Source organism: Perna viridis, chromosome 1, assembly GCF_037379345.1.
Source record: "Perna viridis isolate PV_CMFRI_1.1 ecotype Kerala chromosome 1, ASM3737934v1, whole genome shotgun sequence".
Classification (NCBI taxonomy): domain Eukaryota; kingdom Metazoa; phylum Mollusca; class Bivalvia; order Mytilida; family Mytilidae; genus Perna; species Perna viridis.
In genome coordinates this window covers 71,888,815-71,916,084 of record NC_142445.1, presented here as the reverse complement: position 1 = coordinate 71,916,084, position 27,270 = coordinate 71,888,815, and the positions used below count along the sequence as shown (strand labels likewise).

Below are 27,270 nucleotides of genomic sequence, written 5' to 3'. Positions count from 1 at the left end.
TCTTTTGGAGGAAATAAAGAAAATCAATCAATCAATCAATCTCATCTCGTCCAATTTAAGTCAACAGTAGTGAAAATACATCTTATCTGATCCAACTGATGTAAAAATAGCTGAGATATAACATTCATACCTTATCAACTGATATTTATTGATCAAGGTGGAAACAGGATTCCACATATAATTCTGACATAAATTAGGTTTTATATACATAACAATTCTTACAAGTTTGAAACAAAGGTAAAAACAACAACAGCATAACAGTATTGATTGATCTAAACAAAAACATTAAGAGGAAGTCCATGCAAAAGCCAGGCAGTGGGTGGCACATGACAAATTTTTTTCTTTAACAATTTTCATCAATTTCATATCACAAATGCATCCTAAGTTGAACAATGGTTTTTTTATTTATTTCATAGATCAAAGAGAAATAAATCACATAGAAAGCATGGAAATTTATTGAAAGGAAGTTAACTCTTTGAGTAGAAATTTGATTGCTTTGTTAGTAATCTTTGAAATCATTTTTTGGCCCATCCATTGTCGATTTATAACAAACTTTACATTATTTGACATACATATGATATATACATTACATTGGAGCAAAAAATTCAGTGGTATAAATTTTACCATGTGCAACTCATATATATTCTGCCTAGTTTTTACATGGACAGCCTCTTACTATTATATTGATATAAATAAACATCTGGAATGCATCTTGGTAATTAAACCTAAAAAGATATTGATGAAAATCAAAACTCTTCCCATACATATTCTAAAAGGAAATGAAATGTTAATCAGGAGTATTCTACTACATGTACTTTGAGCATTTTAATTTTGAAAATCCTGAAAATTTATTTTTTATATGTTCTGCTTTTCAATACTTTAAGTTTTGACTGGAATTAAAGAGAGATTTCAATAACGTTTGATCTGTAAAAGTTCTTAAAAGAAAGATTTATTTATGCTATTAAAACAGTTTTCTATTTTTCAAAAATCTATTTTTATCAAATGGATTACATAAACATTATAAAGTAAAATCTGAACTTTTATTTATCATAATATCATGACTTAAGAGTCAATTCAAAAATTGAAATAAACAGAAAGACTGAAACTATAACAATACAACAAAATTAAAATGGTATAATTGCAAGATCCATTGGGATAAAATATTGAATATACATTTCATACAATATTTAAGTTTACAGAGACTAATTTACACAAGAGAGGCTGATGTTGTATAACATCCCATTAAATTTGTTAATAGTAAGAACAGCAGCTTATAAACATACATTTAAGCAGCACAACAGAATTGTATCCCATGATTTATTGATGTTTTAATGATAAGCTTTGAAGTCTTAAATTAACAGGGTATTATATTCATCAAGAGAGATTTGCTCTATTATCTAGTAGTAAACTGCTCTAAAATGTTCTCATCTACCAGTGATTTCCCACCAGTAACATTACAAAAATATATTTACAAAGAACTATGCATTAAGATAGTACAATATGAAACTAAAAAAACTGTTTATGTGAACTCAAACATAAATTCTTCTACCTCAATGTATAGCATGTACACTTAGCAGAAATTATCAGATAAAAACAAATTTGACCATCAGGTCAAAGGTCAAGGTCTCATTAATGTCATACAGACAGTAAATAAATACAATAAATATACAATCCACACAAAGTTTTGTATGAGGAGAGTGAGAAGAAAAACGCCCATTAAAACAGATTTCCAAAATGTTATTAATAAAGTCCTGATCATTTTTGTTTATCTGCAAGGAAACTTCTGGTTAAAATTGTGTCCTTGTCAAAAAATGTAAAAGAACACAACTGTTACATATTTAAGAACAACAGTACCAACTGGCCTTCATCATTCCTCCTCACAACCAAAACATATTCAATTTTCTCACTCAATATACTTTTTCAAGTTCAATTCATAAACCTACACATTGTAAAATGTTCCAATTTAAAGAGTATTATCAGGATAAGACTTTTTAAAATCTTTTTTTTAAATAACACATCCAAAACTTTACAAATAATAGAATTCTTTACCATTTCTTTTGTTTGCATTATATAAAGCAGAGGGGCAGATTTAGGACTTTTTAAATGAGAAAGCAACATCCAAGTTCTTATATAAAAACCCATAGGAGCCCTAAAGAAGCTTTTAAAAATTTATTTTGTTATTATGAAAGGCAGGTGAGTGATAAATTAATGTGCTATATATAATTTACAGGACTGATTTTTTACAAGGCCAAATGAATGAAAAATGAATCGCTCTAACAATAGAATACAAAGTAATTATAACTAAATTAACAAAAAAAAAGGAATTACAAAAGGAATTGGGTAGAGTTAATATAAAGGGGATCAAATTAACTTCCAAGTGTGAAAGGTCCTGGACTTTTTGTAATAAAAGGTTCACCAACAAGAGTAAATGTTAAACATAGTGGGTCCAGGACCTACATGAATAAAATATTAAAAGTCTTGTTTCAGAGGGTCCTAGTGATCAGTGCTAACATGAGCCATTTTATAGGTATACTCAGAAAAGGCTTATCATTAATTATACTGTAATGTATACAAACCTTCTAAATGATTTGACATTATAAATTTTTTTATCATGTTATTATAAAGATTCTCTAAAGTATGTCAGGTATCAATCAAATGTTAATTCTTCAAAATACATCACAAAATATGTCTGTTCATATATCCCTACAATAATTTACTAGTCTGAATTCATGCTATTTCATATCAATATTTAATGGCTTTTAAAAAAGACAGGCAGCATTAGATAATTCTCCTTCACTTTATAAAGGATATATAAATATGCACTAACAGAAATCACATGTATGTAGCTGTCAATCACCTATACACTGATATGTATATCACATGTATGTAGCTATGTCGATCACCTATACACTGATATGTATATCACATGTATGTAGCTATGTCGATCACCTATACACTGATATGTATATCACATGTATGTAGCTATGTCGATCACCTATACACTGATATGTATATCACATGTATGTATCTATGTCAATCACTTATACACAGATATGTATATCACATGTATGTGGCTATGTCAATCACCTATACACTGATATGTAAATCACATATATACAGCAAAACCTCTCAAAACCGGCCACCACTAGGACAAGAGGAAATGATTAGTTTTGGGAAAAACAGCACTGCATTCTAAGAGTTGTCTCCCTTTATGTGTTTTATAACCTACTTGTTGACAGTTTGCTGGACAAGATATGTCTGATGCCAATTCAGAACTTTGGGTCTATAAATATTACTTTCAATCAAGGGTAACTTTATGAAAATTACAGCACAATAATGTTGAAAATTGGAAAAATATTTTCCCAGTAAAATCAAGAATTGCAATACATGTATCAAAATTGGCAACTCTACACACAACTGTAAATAATATTGACATATTCAATAAAACAACACTTATAAAACACAACTAATAAGTCCAGCATTAATAACAATAAAATAATACACAATTTCTATATACATAACTCTTGAGCCTTTGAAAGTACCAGCTTCCAAATTTAAATCTATCTATAAATAACAGATTATCAAATTTAAATACATACATAATTTCAGTTTTTCTTCTTCAATTTAAAATATGTAAGTACATGTGTCACTATAAAGAAACAAGTAATAATTGAAATGTTATTTATGAAGAAAACAAAAGAACAACCCTGTTTTATAAAAGTCCTATCACAGTCTTCCACTGGAAAGTCATTATAGTATCACATAACACAAAAAGAAATAATGACATATTTACATGTAAGGAATATCAGTTCTTAGTAGAGAAATAACATTGTCATTATTAATCCCAGTTGGATGGATGCATTATGTGAACTTTCATTTTGCATTTTGAAAAGTTTGCATGCAATTTAAGATGGAAAGACAATTTGGATAATAGAATTTGAATAATCTATGATGAAAATTTTATAGTATAATTGTTTAGCTTAAAAAATGAAAACTAGACAGAACTGACTGGCTCAAAAATACACAGCAGTAAAATCAACGGATAAACTTTAGATTACTAAGTTGGTAAGTCTACACACCTGAAGCTTATGTGGTAAGCATATACAACAATTCATGATAGCAAGTAGAAAGATGTTTTCAGGTACGTTAACTCCGTTAACACCTGAAGCTTATGTGGTATACTTAAGAAATAATTCATGGAGGGGTAGATTTGTACTCATTTTAACATGGGTACGGCATTTATATTCGATTATTTAACACCGAGCGCCAGCAAAGTGTTAAATGAGAATATAAATGTCAAACCAATGTTAAAATGTGTACAACTCTATCCTAAGAAGGAATTATTTCTTTTCTAATATGAAAAAAAAAACAGTAATATTTGTGACAAAAATTCCCTCAGCATAGCCAAAATAATGGCTGTTTGTTTAACATCCACCGCATGGAAGTTAGATTAATTTAGAAATAAATTACATATCAAAGTAAACCATCTATTGAATAATTCTCGAAGTTGGGAATTAAAAACATTTTTTTGTTCTTTATTTACAGCTTTATTGGTCTTGTCACAATAATAATGTGTGTTGACATCACCACTAAATTCCAAAGGAGGCAATGAGAACAGCCGCCGGGAAAATGCTGATGATGCGCATTTCTGTTATATATTTGTATATTTATATCATCATATGTGTTAAATGTATGTATTTATATACCACTAATTGATTTCAATAAAATTACCTCTCAGCCATTAAATCATCACGTAAACGTTTTAAAATGATTGTTTACGACAGCATAAGAAAAGAGACAGTGAACAGGTGCAAAAGGTGGGTTGTACCGACATATACTGTTTGACGATATGAAGACGTCATATTAGAAATCTATAACAATTCATGATAGCAAGTAGAAATCTATAACAATTCATGATAGCAAGTAGAAAGATGTTTTCAGGTATGTTAACTCATTCACAATCTTCATTAATCATGAATTTAAATTAAAACATAATAGAATAGGATAAAAAAATCAGCAGAAAGCTAACAGATAAGTTTGCTGATTCTATCATAAAATACTCAACAAATCATTTTACTGACAAATAATATTAATGTAAGATTCTGAACTGAACCAACCTAATATAAAAATGAAGGAAGATAAGAAAGTTGTTGAGAAGTTTGTGACATCATAGCTTTACTTCATTTGTCTATACAATATTATTCCTAATGTCAACAACACAATCTGAAACAAAAAGAAAAATATATTTCCATATTTTGAATTAACCAGATGATTTTTATTCAATTGAAATTCTAAGTAAGTAATATAAAAAAACCACACAGGAAAAGTGTCATTTATTGTACTAAATAGAAAACATTACACAGAAACAACAAGATAATATAATAGATTGATTTGATTATATCGTAGGTAAATAAAAATAGATTGATTTGATTATATCGTAGGTAAATAAAAATAGATTGATTTGATTACACCGTAGGTAAATATATATGTAAGAGAGACTATTTCTGTGGTCTTTTAGTTTCTTGTTTCATCACATAATTTAAAACAACTTTGTTGTATAATTGTTAGGTTATATACTTTCTGTTCATGATCCAATATTCAAATTATCACATAAAGTTTCTACAGATCACAATGATGACACAGATGACCCAATTACTACTATAATACAACCTCAAATTTCATAACAAGAAGATCCTGATTTATGTTCTAAAACCAAAGTTATGTTTGATAAAAATATATCCCTATGGTTAGGTAAGATTCACCACTGTTACAGTTATAATGATTATCTAGATTTTTTATCAATCATCAAGACACTGTTTTTTTTTCACTTTGACCTACCATAAATACTCCAACAACAATAGCAGCTGTTCCTATCATTATTCCATTCATAATCAGATAGTCATGTAACTTGTCATAACAACCCTAGAAAAACAAATAAACTTGTCTTAATACCCCACAAAATGTACTTGCATAGTCAAGTAGCTTGATTAAAACTGAAAATGTAATCAGATATACATTTATTACAACAACCATGATAATGTATTTATAGTTTCACAATGTCTTTCAATAAAAAATCTGAAAATGTATAGAGTTCATCCTAACAACCATAGATACATCTACCATATCAAAATAAAATGCCTCACAGTGTACAGCTTGATGCAGGATAAAACCCTGAACAGTTGGGACACACAACAAGTATGGCTACACCATTTATTCTAGTGTTGTGCACCGGTTTGTTGGGCACGTGGCGCTTCTTAGCTTATAGTTGATTTCCGGACAATTTTTTGCAATGTTGACTTCAGGCAACGAAAAATGAATATAATAGATGTAAAACAGGAGTGAAACACAAAACACGAACACTGGACGTTATTTATGGAAACAAATAACTGCTAGCTGTGATATGTTGTTAACATTTTCTTGTGCAAATTAACTGAATCACCATTACAAATCATACTTCATAAAAAATTCAGCTATAACAGTGTTTTGTTGTTAGCTAATTTGAACAATCCGTTCAGTCCAAATACAAGTTAACAACACTTGATACAGCCCTGAATTTTAATTGAAATAGTATTTTTGACACATGATAGAATTAATAGTAGGATTTCATTGTGATCTTATACACAAGTTATTGTCTGATGATGACAGCAGTGTAATTGCCATTTTTTTTGTGGATGTGTAACCACCCCCCTAAATTAATGTTGTACCAGAAAGTAATAATTAAATCAGACACTTTGTTCATATAGGAATGGATTAAGTTTTTTCAACTTTTTGTTGTTTTATTGTCTTCTGTAATCTCAGAAAGACAGTCTGATCAAGAAAACTTAATGACTTAATCACCATAACTAAGGCTGTGTGGAATTAGCCTTGGTTCATTTTATAAAACATTCTTTTTTGTCCCAGGACAAGTTGAGGGTCAATGTTCAGTGGGCAATTTGCTCTCACATCTAGAAGTTATGTCAACAAAAATGTTTAAACGGCTGAATCCATACATGAACATATTATTATTTTTCCATTCGTTGATAAAAATGTCACTGCTCATTAAATTATACCTTTGGTAAGAATTTGATCAATTTGTTAAAAACATATATATATCACAGAAAAATTGTAAATTCAAATACAACACAAGAATGCTACGTGTAGCCATATGTCCCCCGCCGCCGTAGAAAGAGTTGAATTACAAATGTTTGACACTTGTATAAATAACAGATTCAAAACTTATGTGCTTTCATAAGTCCATGTGGCGATTCAAGGTATCTTAATGAATCAAATTAAGTTAGGTTAAGAATTCTTCATACAACTCCCATAAAAATTGTTGAATCAAAATAGAAGTTAAGTATGATCAACTATATATGGTGACAAACAATCCTACAAAATTTGGTCAAATTCCGTTCAGTGGTTTCTGAGGAGTTGCGGCCACAAGGTGTTCCTATTGCAAATAATGTGAAAAATGAACGAAGTCCCATAACTCCCATAAAAATTGTCAAATCAATATAGCAGTTAAGTATGGTGAACTACATATGGTGACAAACAATCCTACAAAATTTTGTCAAATTCTGTTCAGTGGTATCTGAGGAGCTGTGTCCACAAGGTGTTCCTATTGCGAATAATGTGAAAAAGGAACAAAGTCCCATAACTCCAATAAAAATTGTCGAATCAAAATAGCGGTTAAGTATGGTAAACTACATATGGTGACATACGATCACCATTTGGTCAAATTCCATTCAGCCATTTCTGAGGAGTTGAGTCCACAAGCTTTGGATGCACGGACGGATGAACGGACACCAGCATTTCTATGTCCCCGCACCTTGTTGCTGCGGGGGACAATAAATTTAAAATCCATAAAATAATATATTAAATTTTATTTACATTGAATAATATCTAATAATAAAGAAAATCTTTTGAAATATTAATTAAAAGATAGGACAATCTTATATGTGCCTACCATGCACAGACACTTCTTTTAAATTATTGTGCAAGTTTTAGATTAATTCAACAGTTTAATTGAATTGAGACATATGTATTTATCAAGGCAAATAACTGTTAAATGACTCAGCTGACATGACAGAAATATGCCAATAAACTCAGTTTGCCACAATCAAATTAAAATTTTATACCTCTGAATCTTCCAACATAATTAATTTATATACCATTATGTTTATGCATAGTAACTAGACACCAAAATTAGCCCTTTCTTTATCATTTTTTTTTTGTACCCTCTGTTTCCTGCTTGTTTTATGGAGAGGTTTCACATGATTTATGACTGTCCATTCACTAGAGCTATTAACACAGTTTTGACTGTATATACTTACCACTTTATATAAGGTATAATTGGAGGGATTTTCCAGGATGGGAGGAAGCATGACAGGTGGCCAGTTTTTTTCAGGACGAAGTTTTCCTGTACATAGCTGTAATTCATAAGAATCAGGCTTCTGGTCATGTTGACAACAGCTCTCTGGTACTAATGTACCATCTGCAAAGTCAGAAAAAGTGTTATATCTCAATACTGTTGATATTAAACTAATCCAATACAAATATAAACTGAATAAAGACAATGTTCTATCATAATTCAGTTTGTCGGTTAAGTCTTGTTAATTCCTTTAAAAAAACCTCTGTACTTTCACTCAATTGTAATGCAATTTATCCTTTAATCATACTGGACATTTTATCTATATTTTTCATTTTGCATTCATAAAGTACACTATCATTATACCACATAAATTCACACTATGTATAATATAGACCAGGACACAATCATTATATCACATGAACTCACACTATGTATAATATAGACCAGGACACAATCATTATATGACATGAACTCTCACTATGTATAATATAGACCAGGACACAATCATTATATCACATGAACTCACACTATGTATAATATAGACCAGGACACAATCATTATATCACATGAACTCACACTATGTATAATATAGACCAGGACACTATCATTATATCACATGAACTCACACTATGTATAATATAGACCAGGACACTATCATTATATCACATTAATTCAAACTATGTATAATATAGACCAGGACACAATCATTTTATCACATGAACTCACACTATGTATAATATAGACCAGGACACAATCATTTTATCACATGAACTCACACTATGTATAATATAGACCAGGACACTATCATTATATCACATTAATTCACACTATGTATAATATAGACCAGGACACAATCATTTTATCACATGAACTCACACTATGTATAGACCAGTTTAAAGGCAAAAATAGTCACAGATTTGCACTGAATGACATTTTATTTACATGAGAACAAGACATTCATTTTACATTAGCAGTAACTTGGTGACTTACTGGAGTATCCATCTTTATACCAGAATGATTCTGTGAGGACGAGATATTAACTTAATATTAACAGTAACTTACTGGAGTATCCATCTTTATACCAGAATGATTCTGTCTGATACAGAGCCCAGGAATGGGTAGCATTTTCATTACCATAAGCTCCACAACAATCAAACTGTAACATACATATGTTGTCCAAATCATACAATGTTGTCCAAATCATACAATGTTGTCCAAATCATACATATGTTGTCCAAATTATACAATGTTGTCCAAATCATACAATGTTGTCCAAATCATACAATGTTGTCCAAATTATACAATGTTGTCCAAATTAGTTCACACCATGGCATACTTGTTTGATGTTTATGTTTTGTTAGCATTTTCTTCAATTATCAAAATAAATCTATTCTCACTAAATATCAAATACTGAAAGTAACAATAAACTACTTATGTTATAAAATTGATTTAAACAACATGCCAACCCCTTGTTAGAACTTACACTCTGTTGTATGGTGTCCCATGTTTCTGTAATATCCTCATATTTATAATGTTTAACATTTTTATCAGATTTCACACCATAGTACTTCTTCAAACTCTCTTCCATTGATTTCTTCACATTGTCTTCAAGCTGCAAAAATGAAGAATGGGATCAAAATAAAACTATGTACACAAGTAAATGTACATGTATTAAGTCATATGTTTCAATAATTTCATTACAAATACAAATTTAGGTAAAGACATTTTGGAAAGAAAAGTTTTCTTACAAATTTATTACACATAGTTATTGTTAGTAACTTTTCACAAGGTCTGTGAAGAGTAATCTTCCTTGCCTTACATGAAAATGAAATCAACCACTACATTTCTACAGCAGTGTTTGGTCCTAAATATCTACTATCTTATAATTTTTGGTAAACCAAAAATTATTTCTTTACCACGCAACGCGTAAAAAATCAGTACTACCAATGTGTTGTTACCTGAATTGAGTTGTACCAACTTGAAACAAACATTTGAATGGAACCATCTAAAGATGGAATACAATAAACATTCATCACAATGAAGATCAATCAAAAAATCAACTGGAATGCCAGGAATGTACTACAATTGTGATATCTATTTGATCTTAGGAGGTATAATGTATATACAATGTGTGCACCTTACTTCACACAACAATGGATCTTTCATACTGATTGTTTACTGGTTGAACTAACCTGAGCAATTGTTCTGTATCGCAGTTTTTGACCAATAAATAATAACCTGACAATCAAAATCTATTCAAGTGTGCCAGCAGGAAATACCAGTACCAACCTGGGCAATAAAGATGTATCTAAGTATGCCTGCAGCAAGTACCAACATGTGCAATAAAGATGTATCTAAGTATGCCTGCAGCAAGTACCAACATGGGCAATAAAGATGTACATGTATCTAAGTACGCCTGCAGCAAATACCAATCTGAGCAACAAAGATGCATCCAATTATGTCCACAGGAAATACCAGTACCAACCTGGGCAATAAAGATGTATCTAAGTATGCCTGCAGCAAGTACCAACCTGGGCAATAAAGATGTATCTAAGTATGCCTGCAGCAAGTACCAACCTGGGCAATAAAGATGTATCTAAGTATGCCTGCAGCAAGTACCAACCTGGGCAATAAGGATGTATCTAAGTATGCCTGCAGCAAGTACCAACATGGGCAATAAAGATGTATCTAAGTATGCCTGCAGCAAGTACCAACATGGGCAATAAAGATGTATCAAAGTATGCTCGCAGGAAATACTAACCTGGGTAATAAAGATGTATCAAAGTATGCTTGCAGGAAATACTAACCTGGGCAATAAAGATATATCCAAGTATGCCTGCAGCAAATACCATCAATGCCAGGAAAACAAATATACATAAATACTGAAAAATGAAAAAAAAATGTTCTCTTGGTGTAATTTTACAAATGTACATTTGTAGGTTTGTTGGCTGATAAAATATGCCTTATATCTCCTAAATCATTATTTTCCTAATATTTCATAAAAGCACGAACGATACAGGAGCCTGAATCGCCTACCTGGTTGAATTTTGCCTGTCCCAACAATTTTGACTCAAGAAGTCTTTGGTAGGGCTTATCATAAGGATCATTTCAACAATTGAAAGTTTCTTTTAATCTATCAATGTTTTCAAGATATTGACTGAAAAATGTTAAAAAAAAGTCATTTTTCCCTTTTCAAAGGCAATAACTCTTAGAAGGAGTCAGGTCTCACTAACCACTTTCGACTCAAATGGCCATCCCCCCTATGTGGTACCAAAAACACACTGAACCTAGAAATAGGCATTGTAAGTGCATTATTTGTGTGTATTCTGATCAAAAGAAGTTAAAATAAAGCTGATAATGTGTACTTTATAATCATATTTATAATTTACTACAAAAGTGTATGAATATTGTTTACATGTGTCAGTAATTTGCCTCCATGCTGTCATTTAGCAGAAAAGGTATAAATGTGGATTTTCAGTATTTTTTATTCAAGAATTTCTAGTCATCGTACCATTAGAAGAATGATTTTGAAAACCTTATTCTTCATGCTTTGCAATGGTATGCAACTTTCTGGTGTCATTTGTCCTGGGAATTCACAGTGAAACATTGAAAATTACTCATTTAACATGTAAAGTAATGGAAACTATAGAAGTGGTTAGTGAGACCATAAGCTAAATTATGGCATATTTCAGAGAAATGCATAATTTGATGAAAATTGATCATTATTTCCATTTTCACATAATATCAGTATAGTGATATTGGTAATCTGGCAATAGTTAAAGAGGTGCATTGTGCATGATATTGTAAAAAGCAACATAGCAACAAGATTTTTATTAGTAAAACTGACTCATAACCTGACGTCATCCCTAGAATACCTAACGCCACTGCTTGGGATACTCAAAGTACTCAAATGGTCATACAGCCCTGACTAAGAATCACACAGTGATGATATAGGCATGATATTAATTGTTGAAATCTGTCCTTTTTTCATAATAATAAATGATATTTAGTCATAGTTTTCCTTTCCTCGTTTGTCTACCCCAGACTTGACTTTTTATGAGCAACTCGGCAGGTGTTTCTAGAAAAGCAGAGGACGCTTACCCTACCAGTGCACCTGGCCATGGTCCCAGTTTTTAGTGGAGTTCGAGTTGCACATTTGCTTTTGTTACTTTGTATGTTTGATTTTAGTTACTCTACATCTCTGTTTTCCATATCGGGTCTTTGTCGCTGGATTACATTCTTTTGATTACCGCCATAACCTTGGTTTCCTTGATTACTCATTTACTATTACTTCTTGAATTACCATAGATATCAATTTGGTGAGAAAATTAGTTAAAACTGTATTTTTTTTTAGTAATTTAGAAAAAATATAAGTGAGGGGCATGATATAAAAATGACCATTTCTTTGTTATCCCATGTCTGATTTTTGATAGTTTTAGTCTTATTAGACTCACAATACCACAAGCTTTCATAAAATGTTAAAAAAAAATAAAAACATAAAAACTCATAAAATGTTTTTAAGGTCTCACTAACCACTTTTGACTCAAATGGCCATCCTCCCCCTAAGTAGTACCAAAAACACACTGAACCTAGAAAAATGCATGTAAGTGCATTATTTGTGTGTATTCCGATCAAAAGTAGTTAAAATAAAGCTGAGAATGTGTACTTTAAAATCATTTTTGTAATTTACTACAAAAGTGTATGAATATTGTTTACATGGGTGAGTGATTTACCTCCATGCTGTCAGTTAGCAGAAAAGGTAAAAATGTTAATTTTCAGTATTTTTTATTCAAGTAAATTTTCTGAAGAATTTCTACAGTCATTGTACCATTAGAATAATGATTTTAACAGCCTTCTTTTCCAAGCTTCGCAATGGTATGCAACTTTCAGGAGTCATTTGTCCTGGGAATTCACAGTGAAACATTGAAAATTACTTGTTTAACATGTAAAGTAATAGAAACTTTAGAAGTGGTTAGTGAGACCTCATCTGACAACTTTTATCCCTGAAGACTTTTGTAGTCCTAATAATAAGGATCATTTTAGCTATTGAAAGAATTTGGTTTTGGAGATATATGTGAAAAACTACTGTCTGACCCCTACACTGTATGTTCTACTTTTATTAAGTGCTGCCATGTTTTTTGACAGATCAAAAATCCCCACATCAGTTCTATGCATGATACACCAAGGAACAAACCGACCAAGTTTTGTTCCAATTGATCAAATAATGTCAGAGGAGAAGATTTTTGAAAAAAAATTAAAAATCTTTGAAAAAGGGCAATATCTCCAACATGCCTCAACAGTTAAAAACCAAAATTTGACTGCAGATTGATCTCATCATGCTAAACACTTCTACCCTATGTCAGATTTAGCTAAACCTCAAAGTTTGGGAGAAATATGCAAAAATCTGCTGTGCGACCCCTATGTTCTATTTTTAGTAATGGCGACCATGTTTTTCCACGAATCAAAAATCTCCATAACAATTCTATACAGGATACCCCAAGGAACATTTATACTAAGTTTGGTTTCAATTGGTCCAATAGTGTCAGAGGAGAAGATATTTGAAAGAAATAACATTAAAAATAGCAAAATTGTTGAAAAAGGGTAGTAACTCCAACATGGCTGAACGGATTAAAACCAAAATTTGACCAGAGATAGATATTATCATGCTGAACACTTTTACCCTACGTCAGAATTTAGTTAAACCTAATAGTTTTGGAGATATATGTGAAAAACTACTATGTGACCCGTATGTTCTAATTTTAATTACGGTGGCTATGTTTTTTGATGAATCAAAAATCCCCACATCAGTTCTATACAGGATACCACAAGTTTTATTCATACCAAGTTTGATTTCAATTGGTCAAGTTGTTTCAGAGGAGAAGAGTTTGTATAATTGTTACTGACGACGACGGACGCCAAGTGATGGCAATAGCTCACCTGGCCTTTGGCCAGGTGAGCTAAAAATGGAGAGTCATGGTTTAATTACTATTAAATAGCAATATTTTACAGACAGAAGTAGAAAATGTGGTTATCTTTTTTTTTTTTTAACTTTTTATTACTGTTTACAAAATATTTTCTAGTAGGGACAAAAACACACCTATGTGTAATTTGACTGAAAGAAATTCATTGTCTTTCCATGCCAATAGAAAAGTCTTTCACAACCACTTGTCAAAACTCATATCAATAAATAAATTCATCTGTTTATTTAGCATAGTGAGATCTTGCTTTTATATTACCTCACTAAGCAAATATAGAGCTTCATGGAACACATGATGCTACTGCAGCATGATGAACTCTGTTCACTTGGGGCAAATAATGACAATATATTTTTGACATACCTAAGCATAGGAACTTAAAGCTCATTTTGGTCACAACTGGTTTGGATGCAGTAAAGCGAAAAAAATTTGAAATTCAATTAAAGGTAAAAAAAATTCTGATTTACAAGTGCTAATCAAAGACCTTTGCCTTCAATCCTTGTAACTTAAAAACAAAAGAGATGAAATCAGACAGAAAATTTAGGCAAGAATTTTCATAAGGATCCAATTTTTTTTTAATTCAAAATCGGACCAAAAATAAAAAAACGGATTTTTTTCAGGTGTGGGCCCTTTGATCCTTTATAACTAACAAAAAATGTAAATTTCATTGAAAAGTGCAGGCAAAATTTTCACAAAGAATTCAAATCGAAACAAAAATACATTTTTTCATTTTTAGCCATTTAATTTTAAAAGAAGTGGCACAAAAAACCTCAAAAAACTATAGGGCCCTCCAACATGCCCTTAGGAACAATGTTTTGAAATTTCACAAAGATCAATTAAGTTTAACAACAGTAACCGTAAATAACAAAAAAAATTAACAGACGCCAAAGACCATAACAGGGTGCCATTATACTACCAAAAAAAATTTTTTGTGGTCTAAAAAATATGAAAAGAACAGAATTATATGTTCCTGTCCACTAGGTCTGTATATTGTAAAAATAGCATAAATACCATCAAAACAATACCTGCATGTTATCTTCTACATTTCTAAAAGTATGGTAGCAACATTTGGTTTAATTTTTTTCTCAATCAGTTGAGAAATATCGGCATGAGAGCACTTACAAAATTTTAAGAATTTTTTAATACCAAGGGGACAACTCTAACCATATCAGCCAATCATCAATGATGTTTAGTCCAAAAGATTTTGATCATTTGGTGTATATTTTATCTAAATCTGTTGAGTAATGTAGGCTTGAGAGTGCATACTAAACAAATTTTGAAGAAATCTCAATTTTGAAGGGTGATAACTCTTACAATGTTAGCTGATCATTGTCCACGAGACTCATGGTAAAACTTTGTTTACACCAAAATGCATAGAGTAAAGTAGGTATGATGAGACTAATTACATGGTGTGACAGTCAGATGTCTAGCAATACTAAGTCCCTGTGTAGTGGTGCAATGAAGAACTTAAACAAATCAGTACAATATATAAACAGATTGAACCGTGATAATAGGCCTACCATTCCAACCATACATCTATGTTGTTTATAAACTCCTATAAATCCTAACAAAGTTATTGCTATAATGGCTGAGCCTCCACCAATCATCATGACAGAATCAGCTCGGTACATAGAGACTCCTATAAGATTGGACATCTGCCTGCTACCATACTCTACTTCATGAGTATAAATTCCAATAACTAAACAAGATATGGCTCCCATCTAAAAGAGAGAGAATTAAGAATATTGATTATAAATAAACCAATAAGACATATTGCATTCATTAAAACAAAACAGGTACATGTACCTATACATATATCAATATGCAAAAGAATTCAAAATCCTTTTTTATGCTTTTTTCATCTATAAGAAAGATTGTTTAATTGAAACTAGAACTTATATGTTGCTCCCTAAAATTTCCATGATAAAATCTGAATACATTCAAATTCATACAGTACATGTATAAAGGTACTTTAAAAAGTGTCTTTTGACAAGTTTTTGGTTAAATCAGGATTTAATTTGAACCGATTTCAATGTACTTTATTAGTGATGCATCTGAGTTCGAAAGACTGCAAACAATTGGTGATTTTCACTAAGAAAAGGCACAACAAGAGCACAAGTGTGCCAAGTGAATTATATACTTTATTCCTGCATACATTGTATATGCTAAAAGAAGGACAATGATATTCAATTTCCCACCAACCACAGTCTTAGAGAAAACATAATTAAATATATTTAAACCTACCAAAACTACAATCTGTAAAAACATAACAATGAGGCGTACACATTCTTTACAACCTGAGCATGGGCCAACTTCATCCTCCTCCATAATACCCAGCTCCTTATGAGACTGTGAAAACCGACCCATCTTATCTGAAAATGTTATCTAATGAAAAAGTTCTGACATTCAGTTTTACTCACCATTTCTATTGATGATGGATTATTTTATCAGTTAAAATGATAAGAAATGTCCAAATGCATATTTATATTTACATATTTTAGTTTTCATGCTGTGGAGGTACTGTTTATAATTGTAGGTAATATATTCGAGCATCTATTAGCCAAATCAGGTCATGGTTTGACTTTAAATGTAATGATACTACAAAATATAAAATGTACACATTGTCCCCATACCAAAATATAAAATGAACACACTTTCCCTATACCAAAATATAAAATGTACACACTTTCTCCATACCAAAATATAAAATGTACACACGGTCCCCATACCAAAATATAAAATGTACAAACTTTCCCCTTACCAAAATATAAAATGTATACAAATTAACATTTTATTGAATAATTTTATTATGATAACCATACCTTAACTTTAGGTTTAAATTCAATTGAAGTTAATAACTTTTAAAAATATCGTAATTTTTCTAGTTCTGTTTCTGTTTTCAAATAGTTTAAAATGTGTAGCCAAAACTCTTATACCCAATATCAAAGTTTGACTTGTGTGATCAAAATATCTATTGTCTCTTTTTAGTTTTTATGAACACAAGATATCATGATAATTATGTCTCTATACTTGTCAATGATTATATAGTAAATTTAGTTGTAACTTAGAAAATACCTTTTTTAATGTCAATGAACATGCATGCAATACTGTACAATGCACATGTACCTTTGTGTTGTTTGTAGAGATTACTGTTTGGTAAGGCTATTAGATTATGGTAAATTTTTGGTGCACATGTATGTATGAGTACATGTCCAACAAAACTCATCTATACTACTTACATTTACCAAAATGTTTTATATAATAACTTTTAACAGTATTCAAAATTAAATTTATTTCAATATAGACCAACAGCAAATTTTCATGAAATTTTATGTTAAAATAAATGTATATAAAATTACTGGAATTCAGTATAGACCTTCACATCTTGTTATAGACAATGTCTATGGGTCTACCTACCACTTATTTCAAACACTGCTTTTAATGCGTGAATCAGATTTTAAGTATGAAATTTGCAAATTCTATAGAGAAGGACTTCTGAATCACAACATAGCATATGGATTGATTGATTGATCATGGTTCAACTTCCTATGGGAGATATTGCATGCATTTCAGAATGAGAATAATTGACCAATCAAACAGACCCTGTTTTGTACTGGTTGGACATGCTGAGCCAATCAAACAAACCCTGCTTAGTTGTACCATATTTTGGTGTGTATAATACACATTTATGTATTGTGCCCAGTGCAATTTTGAAGGTCAAACATGTGAAAAAATGTTTTTTAGACTTAGACTGCAGTAGAATTTTGTGAGACAAAAGATCAAAATAGATCAATATTTGATCAGTCAATTCATTTACCTTGATCCAGCAGTTCCTACATACAATGAAAATGTGAAGGAAAGAAACTTCTATTCACACTTAAAGATCATCTACAGGTCGGTAGCTACATAAATTGGATTCCATAAATTCCAAGCATGATAAAATTGACACAGGATGTATGAAATGGCTTATAGAACAAAATCGAAAGTCGGAAAATCAGACATTTCCAGTTTTGGTTGTTCAGGGCTCAAGCTACTTGAGAAAAACTGGAAGAAGTGACTTCTCCTTCTGACAGACACTAGGGAGAAGTGAATGCGTACACGCATTATTTAATAATGCTTTTTAAAATTACATGTGTTATATGTCACTTACATGCACACAATATAAGCAAGCATTTTCATATATATTTTTTTTTTATTGAGATAAATGTTACTTTTTCTTTAAGTTACATGTACATATGTACATGTAGGTAACTAAATATTTTGGACAAAATGAAATCAGCCTGCTGACTGAATGATTATTGACTGTATCATATATTCATGAAACTGAATTTCTAATCTATACCTCTGCCTCTTACCAAATTTATTACGGCAGAATTGATACATGATTGAGCAAAGCAAACTTTCTTGCAATGCACTGTCTTATTGTTTTTTTAGCAGCAATGGAATAGAAAATTTTCAGGTTGTGACATTCTGTTACAATTTTCATTTTGTTGTTTTTTTTTCTGATCCCACTTCATCCATAATGATTTCTTGTTCAAAATATCCAGTATCTTGATATAAGTTCATGAAGAGTATCAATATTTATTACTGTTACAACTTGTTACTAAAATTTAGTAATTTTTCATTTTAAAACATATTTTAATGAAATATAATTGTTTGAAACAATCAACATAAGTTTCAAAATAATCATTATCAGCTGCAAAAGCATTCAATAAAGAGGCCAAAGTTCTAGGATTTTTTCAGAAATTGAGGTTTCCTTGGGAAAAATCCATGTAAAATCAACTTTCCCACAGTCGATGACTGCTTTCCTAACAAAACATCCTTACAGCATATGAAATTTTCAACTTGCCATGGGAAAGTGTAACTAAGTACCTAACTTTCCCAGACCCAAATTTCACTTGTCCCGGGTAGCGGGAAATAGGAATCCTAGAACACTGTGGAGGGCATGACAAAAAAAAAGGACTTTTGGTTTTTAGTTGTTTCATTTTAATCTCTAACCATGTTTTAAAAGAAAGAAATATTGTACAACCTATGTCTGAAACATGTTATTAAGACTTTTAAACATGATTTGAAGACAATATGAATATCATTAAAGATTCAATACTTAAAGATGTATTTAATGATTATATAAACTTTCTTTAAGTAACATTTCACTTCCAGTTTGTTTGTTTACAATATGCAATCTCTTTTCTCTTATAAAAATCTTTTATTTTTTGGCCAAATATTTTATACTGAAGCATAATACGCACCCCTATGATCTGGAAATTATTTCTATGTAAAAATATGCACATTATGCACACCAAAATTCGGTATGTAACCTTTGCTACTTGGTACTACCAAACAGAGACGACCTTTACATTCACATCCATTCTGGAAAATTTCTTCAATTGTTATGATGTCAACTAGGGTCAACAGGCATAAGATCAGGTGACATTGCAATGGGAGCCAAGTGGGCAAAACTTGATTTGATTACTACAAACTGAAAGAATTTTTACATGATACATATGGCATATCATAAAAGCATTTCAGATATTAATATGTTCAGGAAATATTTCCACATAGTTATTACCGGTACTGTTCTGGCAGCCCCAAAATCTGCTTTCCTTCCTTTGTCTAGTATAAAACCGTAAACCAGTTTCCATCAGATTCGATGTAAATGGCAAATGTGAAATATAACATGCTAGACCAGGAAAGTTAAGAATAAGAGTTGTTATCTTTGACAGGGGAAAAGTATGACATCCTTAAAATTCAAGCATTTAGTATGCTGGTCTCTGTGGCACAATCGATTAGTGCATTCAGCTGTTAACCAAAAGGTTGGTGGTTTGAGCCCACCAAGGGATGAGGCAATATTTTTGTAAGGGAACTTTAAATGTCTGGACATGCATCACACTGCAGCTGTGATTTTTATTTGCTGAAGAAATGAGACCAAAAAAGTGTTAGGGACGGATATACTGAACTACAACTTGAGAAACTTGCTTCAAAGCAAACTGCTTTTTTTTTATCTACTGAAGCTTTGAAATTTAGTCAAAACACCTGCTAGACGTAACATTTCAAAGACCCACATTTTATTTGATCTGAACTTACGATACATGTACTTCTTCCAGCCAGGGTTTAAAACAAGACATTCTTTGCCAAACCAGAAACTGTGTGAAGGATGAAATTACAAATATCTAGAATATCTTTGCCAGCTCCCTGAGACGAAATCATCCTAAATCAAATTTAGCAAATGACATGAAATCCATTTTATTTGTGGCAGGATGGCCTACATAAATGTACCTGCATTTTAGTTGGTAGTGATATTTAAACAGCCAGTTAATGGATTTGGCTAAAGGATTAATTCTTAAGCTAAATTGGTTTGCCACTGGCTTGTCATCGAGCGGTCTAGAGTTTGATCCTCCATGGCTGAGTATAATTTTGTGGGTCAAATCATGCACTCCCGTTACATACACGTATTTAAAAGGGAACCTACTAAATTCTTCATTCACACTTGAGACAAATGCCTTCCTCATATTATTGCGCTTTACCTGTTAAAAGTAAACATTAGATCTAAACAGTTTGATTTGTTCAAAAATTCTCTGTACTTGCCGTTATGTACAGGTAAATGATCTGAGAAAATGTCAACACGAGCATGAAATGTTTTCAAAATACTTCAAAGATTTTTGTTCCGTTAACATCCCCTAATTTGATACATACAACCTTTAAATAGGAACAAAGTAAAAAAGAGATTTTAGCCTTTTCAATCATATATCATCTTAGTTTACCTTTATTACAAAAAAGGAGATAAAGCAGGTAATTATTCTACGTTCAAAATATTTCGGAATCCAACGACGCCATTTTCTTCATAGGTGACTAAGCTGAAAAACTATTACGGAATTTCAGCAGCAATTCCGGAATTTTCTTCTGAAATTGAGCAAGTCTCAATAAATAGCCGAAATATACCAGAAAAGAAATATTAAAACAAGATTAACCTTTTTTCAATTCTTGTGTAATTGAAAAGTTTGTGCAGATTTTTCGGCTCATTTTTTTTATGTTCTTTGCTTAGTACATAAACTGTTTTTATTTTTGCTTAGCTGGAATATTGTATGCTCTTATTAGATGCCCCAAAGGGGGCTTGTGTACATTGATTTTTCAAGATCGCCAGACACACCCTTTCTCACTCTGGCAATCTTGAGTACAAACTGTACACAAATTTCTGTATTTTCTGCTTAGCTTGTAACTCCATCTTTTAATAGCTTGTAACTCCGTCTTTCAATAGCCCCGTACAGGTCCGGGTGTTAAAAGAATAGGCCTGCAGCAGCGCTAAGCTTGTCGTAAAAGACGACTAAAAAGTGCTCAGAAACCTAGCCGGGGGCTAGGCGCTCTGCCCACAGAGCAACTGGGATATGTGCCCCAGGTGGTGGAATGGGGTACCCCTGGCGTGTTACATGCTGGGATTGTCAGGCTATAATACGGAAAACCTGATCGCAAACCATAGTGGTGCACCGTGTTGGGAAAGATGCCACGTTCCTCGCACGTTAAAGAACCCTGCTGTGGTATTCGATAGGAGTAGGAACCTTTGCGCTCCGCCACAGAAGGCTAAATTGCCCGACCTTACCTATCCCCCCTTTTTCCAGTGGCAATCAAAATTTGTCGACCCTATTATCCTTGTGTCCCATCCTTTTGTTTTCATTTCATGTTCATTTTATCATCCATTTCATGTTCATCGTCTGAATATAGCTGAAATATTGCTGCTCGGACGTTAAACCCCAACAAACAAACAAACAAACAAACCATCTTTTAATAGGTTTCTTGCTGTTGGTAGTGCTCACTCAGACTTGTTTTTAGTTTGTATGTGCTATGTGTTTTGTAATTTATTATGTCTGTATGTCGGTCAAAGGTTCAACGGAACCTGTGTTCACATATGTTGTTTCTTAACCCAGGCGACTCTTAATTAAGCTAAAAATTATTATTTATCTTTTATTATATGGAAATATTTTAACTTTTGAAAAGTTGCTTTCAGTACAGTGATTCAAATTTTCTACATTGCTATCACTGAAAAAAGAACGGATGCGGTTAAACGAAAAAAATGTACCCGCGAATATAACCTATAAAATCCCCATAAATACTTTTAGAGATCAAATTTTTTTCTTCAACGGTCGTAAACAGCCCTCTAGTTAGTAAGTAAGTAATATTTTTTTTTTATTGAAAGAGGGTGACCCAATTAGAAAGACTACAATTTTCACTGGGGCATGTTAAACACAAATAAAAAACTATACAACATAATTTATACAATAAAATATAGATCTACAAACAATATAGGTTTATACATTTACGATACTAGACAGTTTTCTAAATCCATTACTAATTTACATTTTGGGCCATTGTAAAAAAAAAGTGTTATAACAATACTTCTTAAATACATCTAAATAATTATAACAGTAGTTCATTCCAAATTTTAACAGCTGAGAAAGATCTTTATAAAAAATGTATTAGGTCTAGGTATAAATATGCCCTTGGTTGATGGAAATCTTAGACTGAAAGGTCGACATTGATCTTGCAACAGTAATTAGTCGGACACTAATCCATTAACAATTTTATATATTAAAGTAGCTTTTGGCATTTTAACATTTAAGTGACGAAAACATATAAGAATGACCACAATATGATATAATTCCAGTAACTCCAAGTTTTTGCAACTTCATAATTCTGTCAGAGTCTTGTTTTGAAATACATCATCAAACTGTACTACAATAAATCTATATAAGGTAAAACATAACAGTTGTAAATATAACAGTCTCACATGAGTTGGTAAATATACACTTTAAAAGTGATTTTTTTCTTACAAACTTTGTTTACTTGCTCATTCCAGTCTATGTTTTCATCAATATCTACACCAAGCAATTTAGGGAATGGACATTTTCAATAACATTATTGATTTTAATTTCTATATTTGAAGACAAGTTGGTACGTTTCTGTCCAGGACATAACCTTAAACAATTAGCTTTTTATTGTTTATCCTCAGACTGTTTTTTTTTTTTTTTGCACACCATGATTCAACAACACTACATCATTTTGTAATTTAGTACAGATACTACTTATATCTTTAGGTAAGCTCTGAAAGGCCCGACAACAGTAATAAAATCCACGGTAACAGAACAACATCATATTAAAAGGTAATATGAACAACACAAAGTAAAACAAGTACTACCAATACAAATAAAGATAGCCGACGCGGTAAAATTTTGTTCTTTTTTTACTTAAAATTTTCTACATTTCATTCAGGAAACAAAACATGGCACGCAATTTCGATGCAGTTTCTTCGAACGCCACTAGGTTATCAGATTTGGCCAATCGGGAAACAGAATTGCGATCAGGTGACTTGCGTTTCCATGGAAGAGCGCGTTTAAGGTCAAAGGGTAAAAAGCGAAACTATACCGAATGCGTCGGAAAAAGACCAACATCTACAGTTGACTGCAGGGATACGCCTGTCCACTATAAGGAAATGTGTATTAAAAATATGGGTCGTTATTTGTGTGTCATATTATTCAGTTACCGCGAATTTGTTACTCTTTCAGAGCTTATACTCTTGTTGAAGACCTTTTGGTGATTTCTGAAAGTATTTACTAGTTTATATTTAGGTTAAACACTGGTGCATTTGTTGCGTTTTACCATATTCGTTCTATTTAACTATTGTGGAAATCTGCGGTGGAGTTTAATTAGTTATACACTGAGTTGTAAAAAGCCTTAACCCACCACCTTTAATGTAAGGTCAAAAATTACCTCATGAAACATTGTATGTATTATCATGTGAATACGGTGCATTTTTCGTGTTCAAATGGGCTGCGTATTTGTTAGTGTGAGTAAGCCCCTAAGATGTGTTTTATTGCGTAATAACCCCGCTAAACCATCTTTTGTTTAAACTTAGGAGCCTGTTGCGAATTGTATGCATTTCAAATTGATATACAAACACGAGTGTCTCTGTGATGGATTATATCTTAATGATTATGTAAGAAAAAGGTCCGTTAAAATTAATTCGGGGGGGGGGGATACATTGCATCTATTGTGATCATCTCGAATGAACGGATCAAAAATTGTCTTCTAACTGAGGCCATATGATCCAGGCCACTGTGGATTCAAATTAGCATGATATCCAGATAGATTTGTAAAACGAGAACGTATCGTTTTTTTTTTCTCTTTGAGTTCTAGATAAGTCTGTATTACTAATCATAACTTTTTCTTTCATACCTCATATCTCATAATATATGCTGAAATAGATAAACATACCTGACAAATCGTATATAATATATATCTTGATGGAGGTAAAGACAGAATATTAAAACGTTTTTAGTCTCATGATTCTTAGACTTAAGATACTGATCTAGCTAACCATTATTACAGCATTCAAGAGACACACAAACAGACAAAAAAGTAAGTACACAGACGGATATAGAAAAAACTACACTCGCATTAAATATTTACATTGGACTGTATTCGAAATATATTACCATGGTAAATTGCTGTGAAAGATACAATAGAATAATGGTAATGTTACACTAGACTATATACATGTACCTGATCATATCTACACCGTCAAAAAAAGTCAAAATTGATTACTTAGTCAACTATGAATTGTTTCAGTATATCCTCTCGAATTCTCATTCAGATCACTGATAACATGTCACGAATATGTGAATGCTTAAACAGATATATATTTATTTAAACTACACGACGTTTCATTTAAAGTACATGCAGAGGGTCGATGTGAGAGTAATACTCTTACCTATACAGCACCCCATGGTGCTTTTTCTTCTTCTTCCTAATAATTTTCTGCCTATTTTTTCTTCTCCATCTTATAAAAGTAAGAACTAAGTAAGGTTATAAATTCCAATGTTTCAAAGTTAAAGTCCCATCGTTTAACAAGTAGAGAGTCGTATCAGTTGGCAACGTTTCAACTCGACTTGAATTATGAATTTCGTTATTGACAAATCAATATGTAGTTCATTTAAATGTATACTAGTGACGTAAAGATGCAAGGCATTTCACTTTATTTTTCTAGATGCATATGCGTGTGAATATTAACACCATTGTAAAGTAAAATCAGTGGGCAGTAAAATCACCATCGTCTGGTCGTGACTTCACAACTATTTATACAACAAAAATCTATATATAAAAAGCTCCTAAGCAATCGACACAACCGCCCGAACGTCTTACTTACGGTCTATGAATAGCTCCTAATCAATTGAAACAACCGCCCGAACGTCTTACGTATGGTCTATAAAAGCTCCAAAGCAATCGAAACAACCGTCCCAGACGTCTATGAATAGCTCCTAAGCAATCAAAACAACCGTCCCGGACGTCTTACTTACGGTCTATGAATAGCTCCTAAGCAATCGAAACAACCGCCCGAACGTCTTACTTATGGTCTATAAAAGCTCCAAAGCAATCGAAACAACCGTCCCAGACGTCTTACGTAGGTCTTTAAGAAGCTCCTAAGCAATCGAAACCGTCCAGAATTTAAAATATGTGTATCTTAAAGGGATAATGAATGCAGTTGACTTTATTAGTCGGCTATGTGGTAAAACTATACGCTAAAAGAGCTATTATTTTTCCAGAATGAAGAATGTAACTGAACAGTATGCATCAACATATACACCTGCGCACAGAAACTAACTGCCCCTAGAAATATGCAGCCAGATTATAAATATGATTAGTCAAAGTCTGGTCGAGTGGGATTTATGAAAGATATAATACGTGGGCTGAGATAAGCACCCGTGTATCCCCCCACTCATCAACCAAAGCGTGATTTCAGTTACCCTCATCTCCCCTTTACGAATCATTTTGTCGCCAAAAAATCAACTGAAACATTTTGGTATTTTTTTGGTACTTTTTATATCTCGTTCAGGCAAAAATCCATTTTTTTACGTTTTTTTTTTTTATTATTCGAACTTCTTCTTTCTACAAAACCAAGTAAATTGGCATTTATTTGTATCAACATATGGTCCATTTCATTGTCTCAGCTTTACAATATGGCATCAAGAAAGTTCCGGTAACAATTAGGGTTTTGGAGTAAAGTAAAAAATTGCTTAAATGGACATGTTTTTCAATGTCCAAACCTCTACAGTATTTATGCTTCAGTAAAAAAAATGTTTTCTGTTTAGTATATCACATTTAATATTCCACGGTCCTTTTGATGGCTCGTGGCGATTTTTGTAGTCAGAATTTATATACATTTTCTTTTTCATTTTACTCCAAAACCCTAAGTGTTACCGCAACTTTCGTGGTACCATTGTAAAGCTGAGACATTGGGCTACATGATAATACCTATATCCGTTAAGTTTCTTTACCCATGCTGTCCCAGGAAGACTAAGACACTCGAACAATTATGTCACAAAAATCTTGGCTTTTTGATCCAGTTGGGTACAAGTATAGGCTTATACTGAAAAAGAATACGAAAATATTCTTTGGCGATAAATTGACGTAGGTATAAAGGTACCTGAAAATCACCATGCTGATGAGTGGGTTGCACGGTAGACCTACCTAGCTCGTGGACTAATGCTAACTTCAATGGTTTCTGGCTAATTAATACAATCTCAATAAAAGCTAAGTGCAATATCAATATAACGTAAGCCGTAGATTCAATTAATATTACATACATTAAAGAAATAGTATGATGATTAGGATTTTTACGGTCTTGACTATCCTAACGACGACCTCTCCAGGGATTCTTTATTCCGTGTGTTTTGTTGTTGTAAGGTAATTATGTCGTCTACTAGTAAATCCAGAAATATATAACAGGGGGGGGGTTTCCAATAAATTATAATGGGTAAATGTATAATAGGGGTTTCCTACAAATTACAATGGGTAAATGTATAATAGGGGTTTCCAACAAATTACAATGGGTAAATGTATAATAGGGGTTTCCAATAAATTACAATGGGTAAATGTATAATAGGGGTTTCCTACAAATTA

The 27,270-nt window shown here is 32.0% G+C and overlaps 1 protein-coding gene across 4 annotated transcripts; it reads right to left on the bottom strand.

Moving 5' to 3' along the window:
* Positions 1 to 129: 129 nt before the first annotated feature.
* LOC148630261 (CD151 antigen-like) lies at positions 130 to 25,637 on the bottom strand. Of its 4 annotated transcripts, XM_088564386.1 has the most exons (10): positions 25,517 to 25,637; positions 25,082 to 25,150; positions 16,567 to 16,694; positions 15,843 to 16,043; positions 11,155 to 11,229; positions 9,831 to 9,959; positions 9,410 to 9,503; positions 8,310 to 8,470; positions 5,839 to 5,922; positions 130 to 5,223 (listed from the first exon to the last, which is right to left on the bottom strand). In XM_088564386.1, the coding sequence occupies exons 2-10, from the start codon at positions 25,095 to 25,097 to the stop codon at positions 5,176 to 5,178; spliced, it is 936 nt and encodes a 311-aa protein (XP_088420512.1). In that variant the 5' UTR covers positions 25,098 to 25,150; positions 25,517 to 25,637; the 3' UTR covers positions 130 to 5,175. The 4 variants fall into 4 exon arrangements, with proteins under 4 accessions (XP_088420512.1, XP_088420536.1, XP_088420522.1 ...); XM_088564410.1 differs by lacking the exon at positions 25,517 to 25,637 and having other exon boundaries at positions 16,567 to 16,707; positions 25,082 to 25,261; XM_088564396.1 differs by lacking the exons at positions 25,082 to 25,150; positions 25,517 to 25,637 and adding an exon at positions 21,084 to 21,197.
* Between the last annotated feature and the right edge of the window lie 1,633 nt (positions 25,638 to 27,270).

Bases quoted from the DNA above. Each gene is read 5' to 3' on its own strand.
- LOC148630261 (XM_088564386.1), bottom strand. The intron at 11,230-15,842 runs GTAGGCCTATTA...TTCATTTTTCAG, and splicing joins ATAGATGTATGGTTGGAATG to TATTTATGTATATTTGTTTT. The intron at 5,923-8,309 runs GTAAGTATATAC...TTGTTTTTCTAG, and splicing joins ATTATACCTTATATAAAGTG to GGTTGTTATGACAAGTTACA.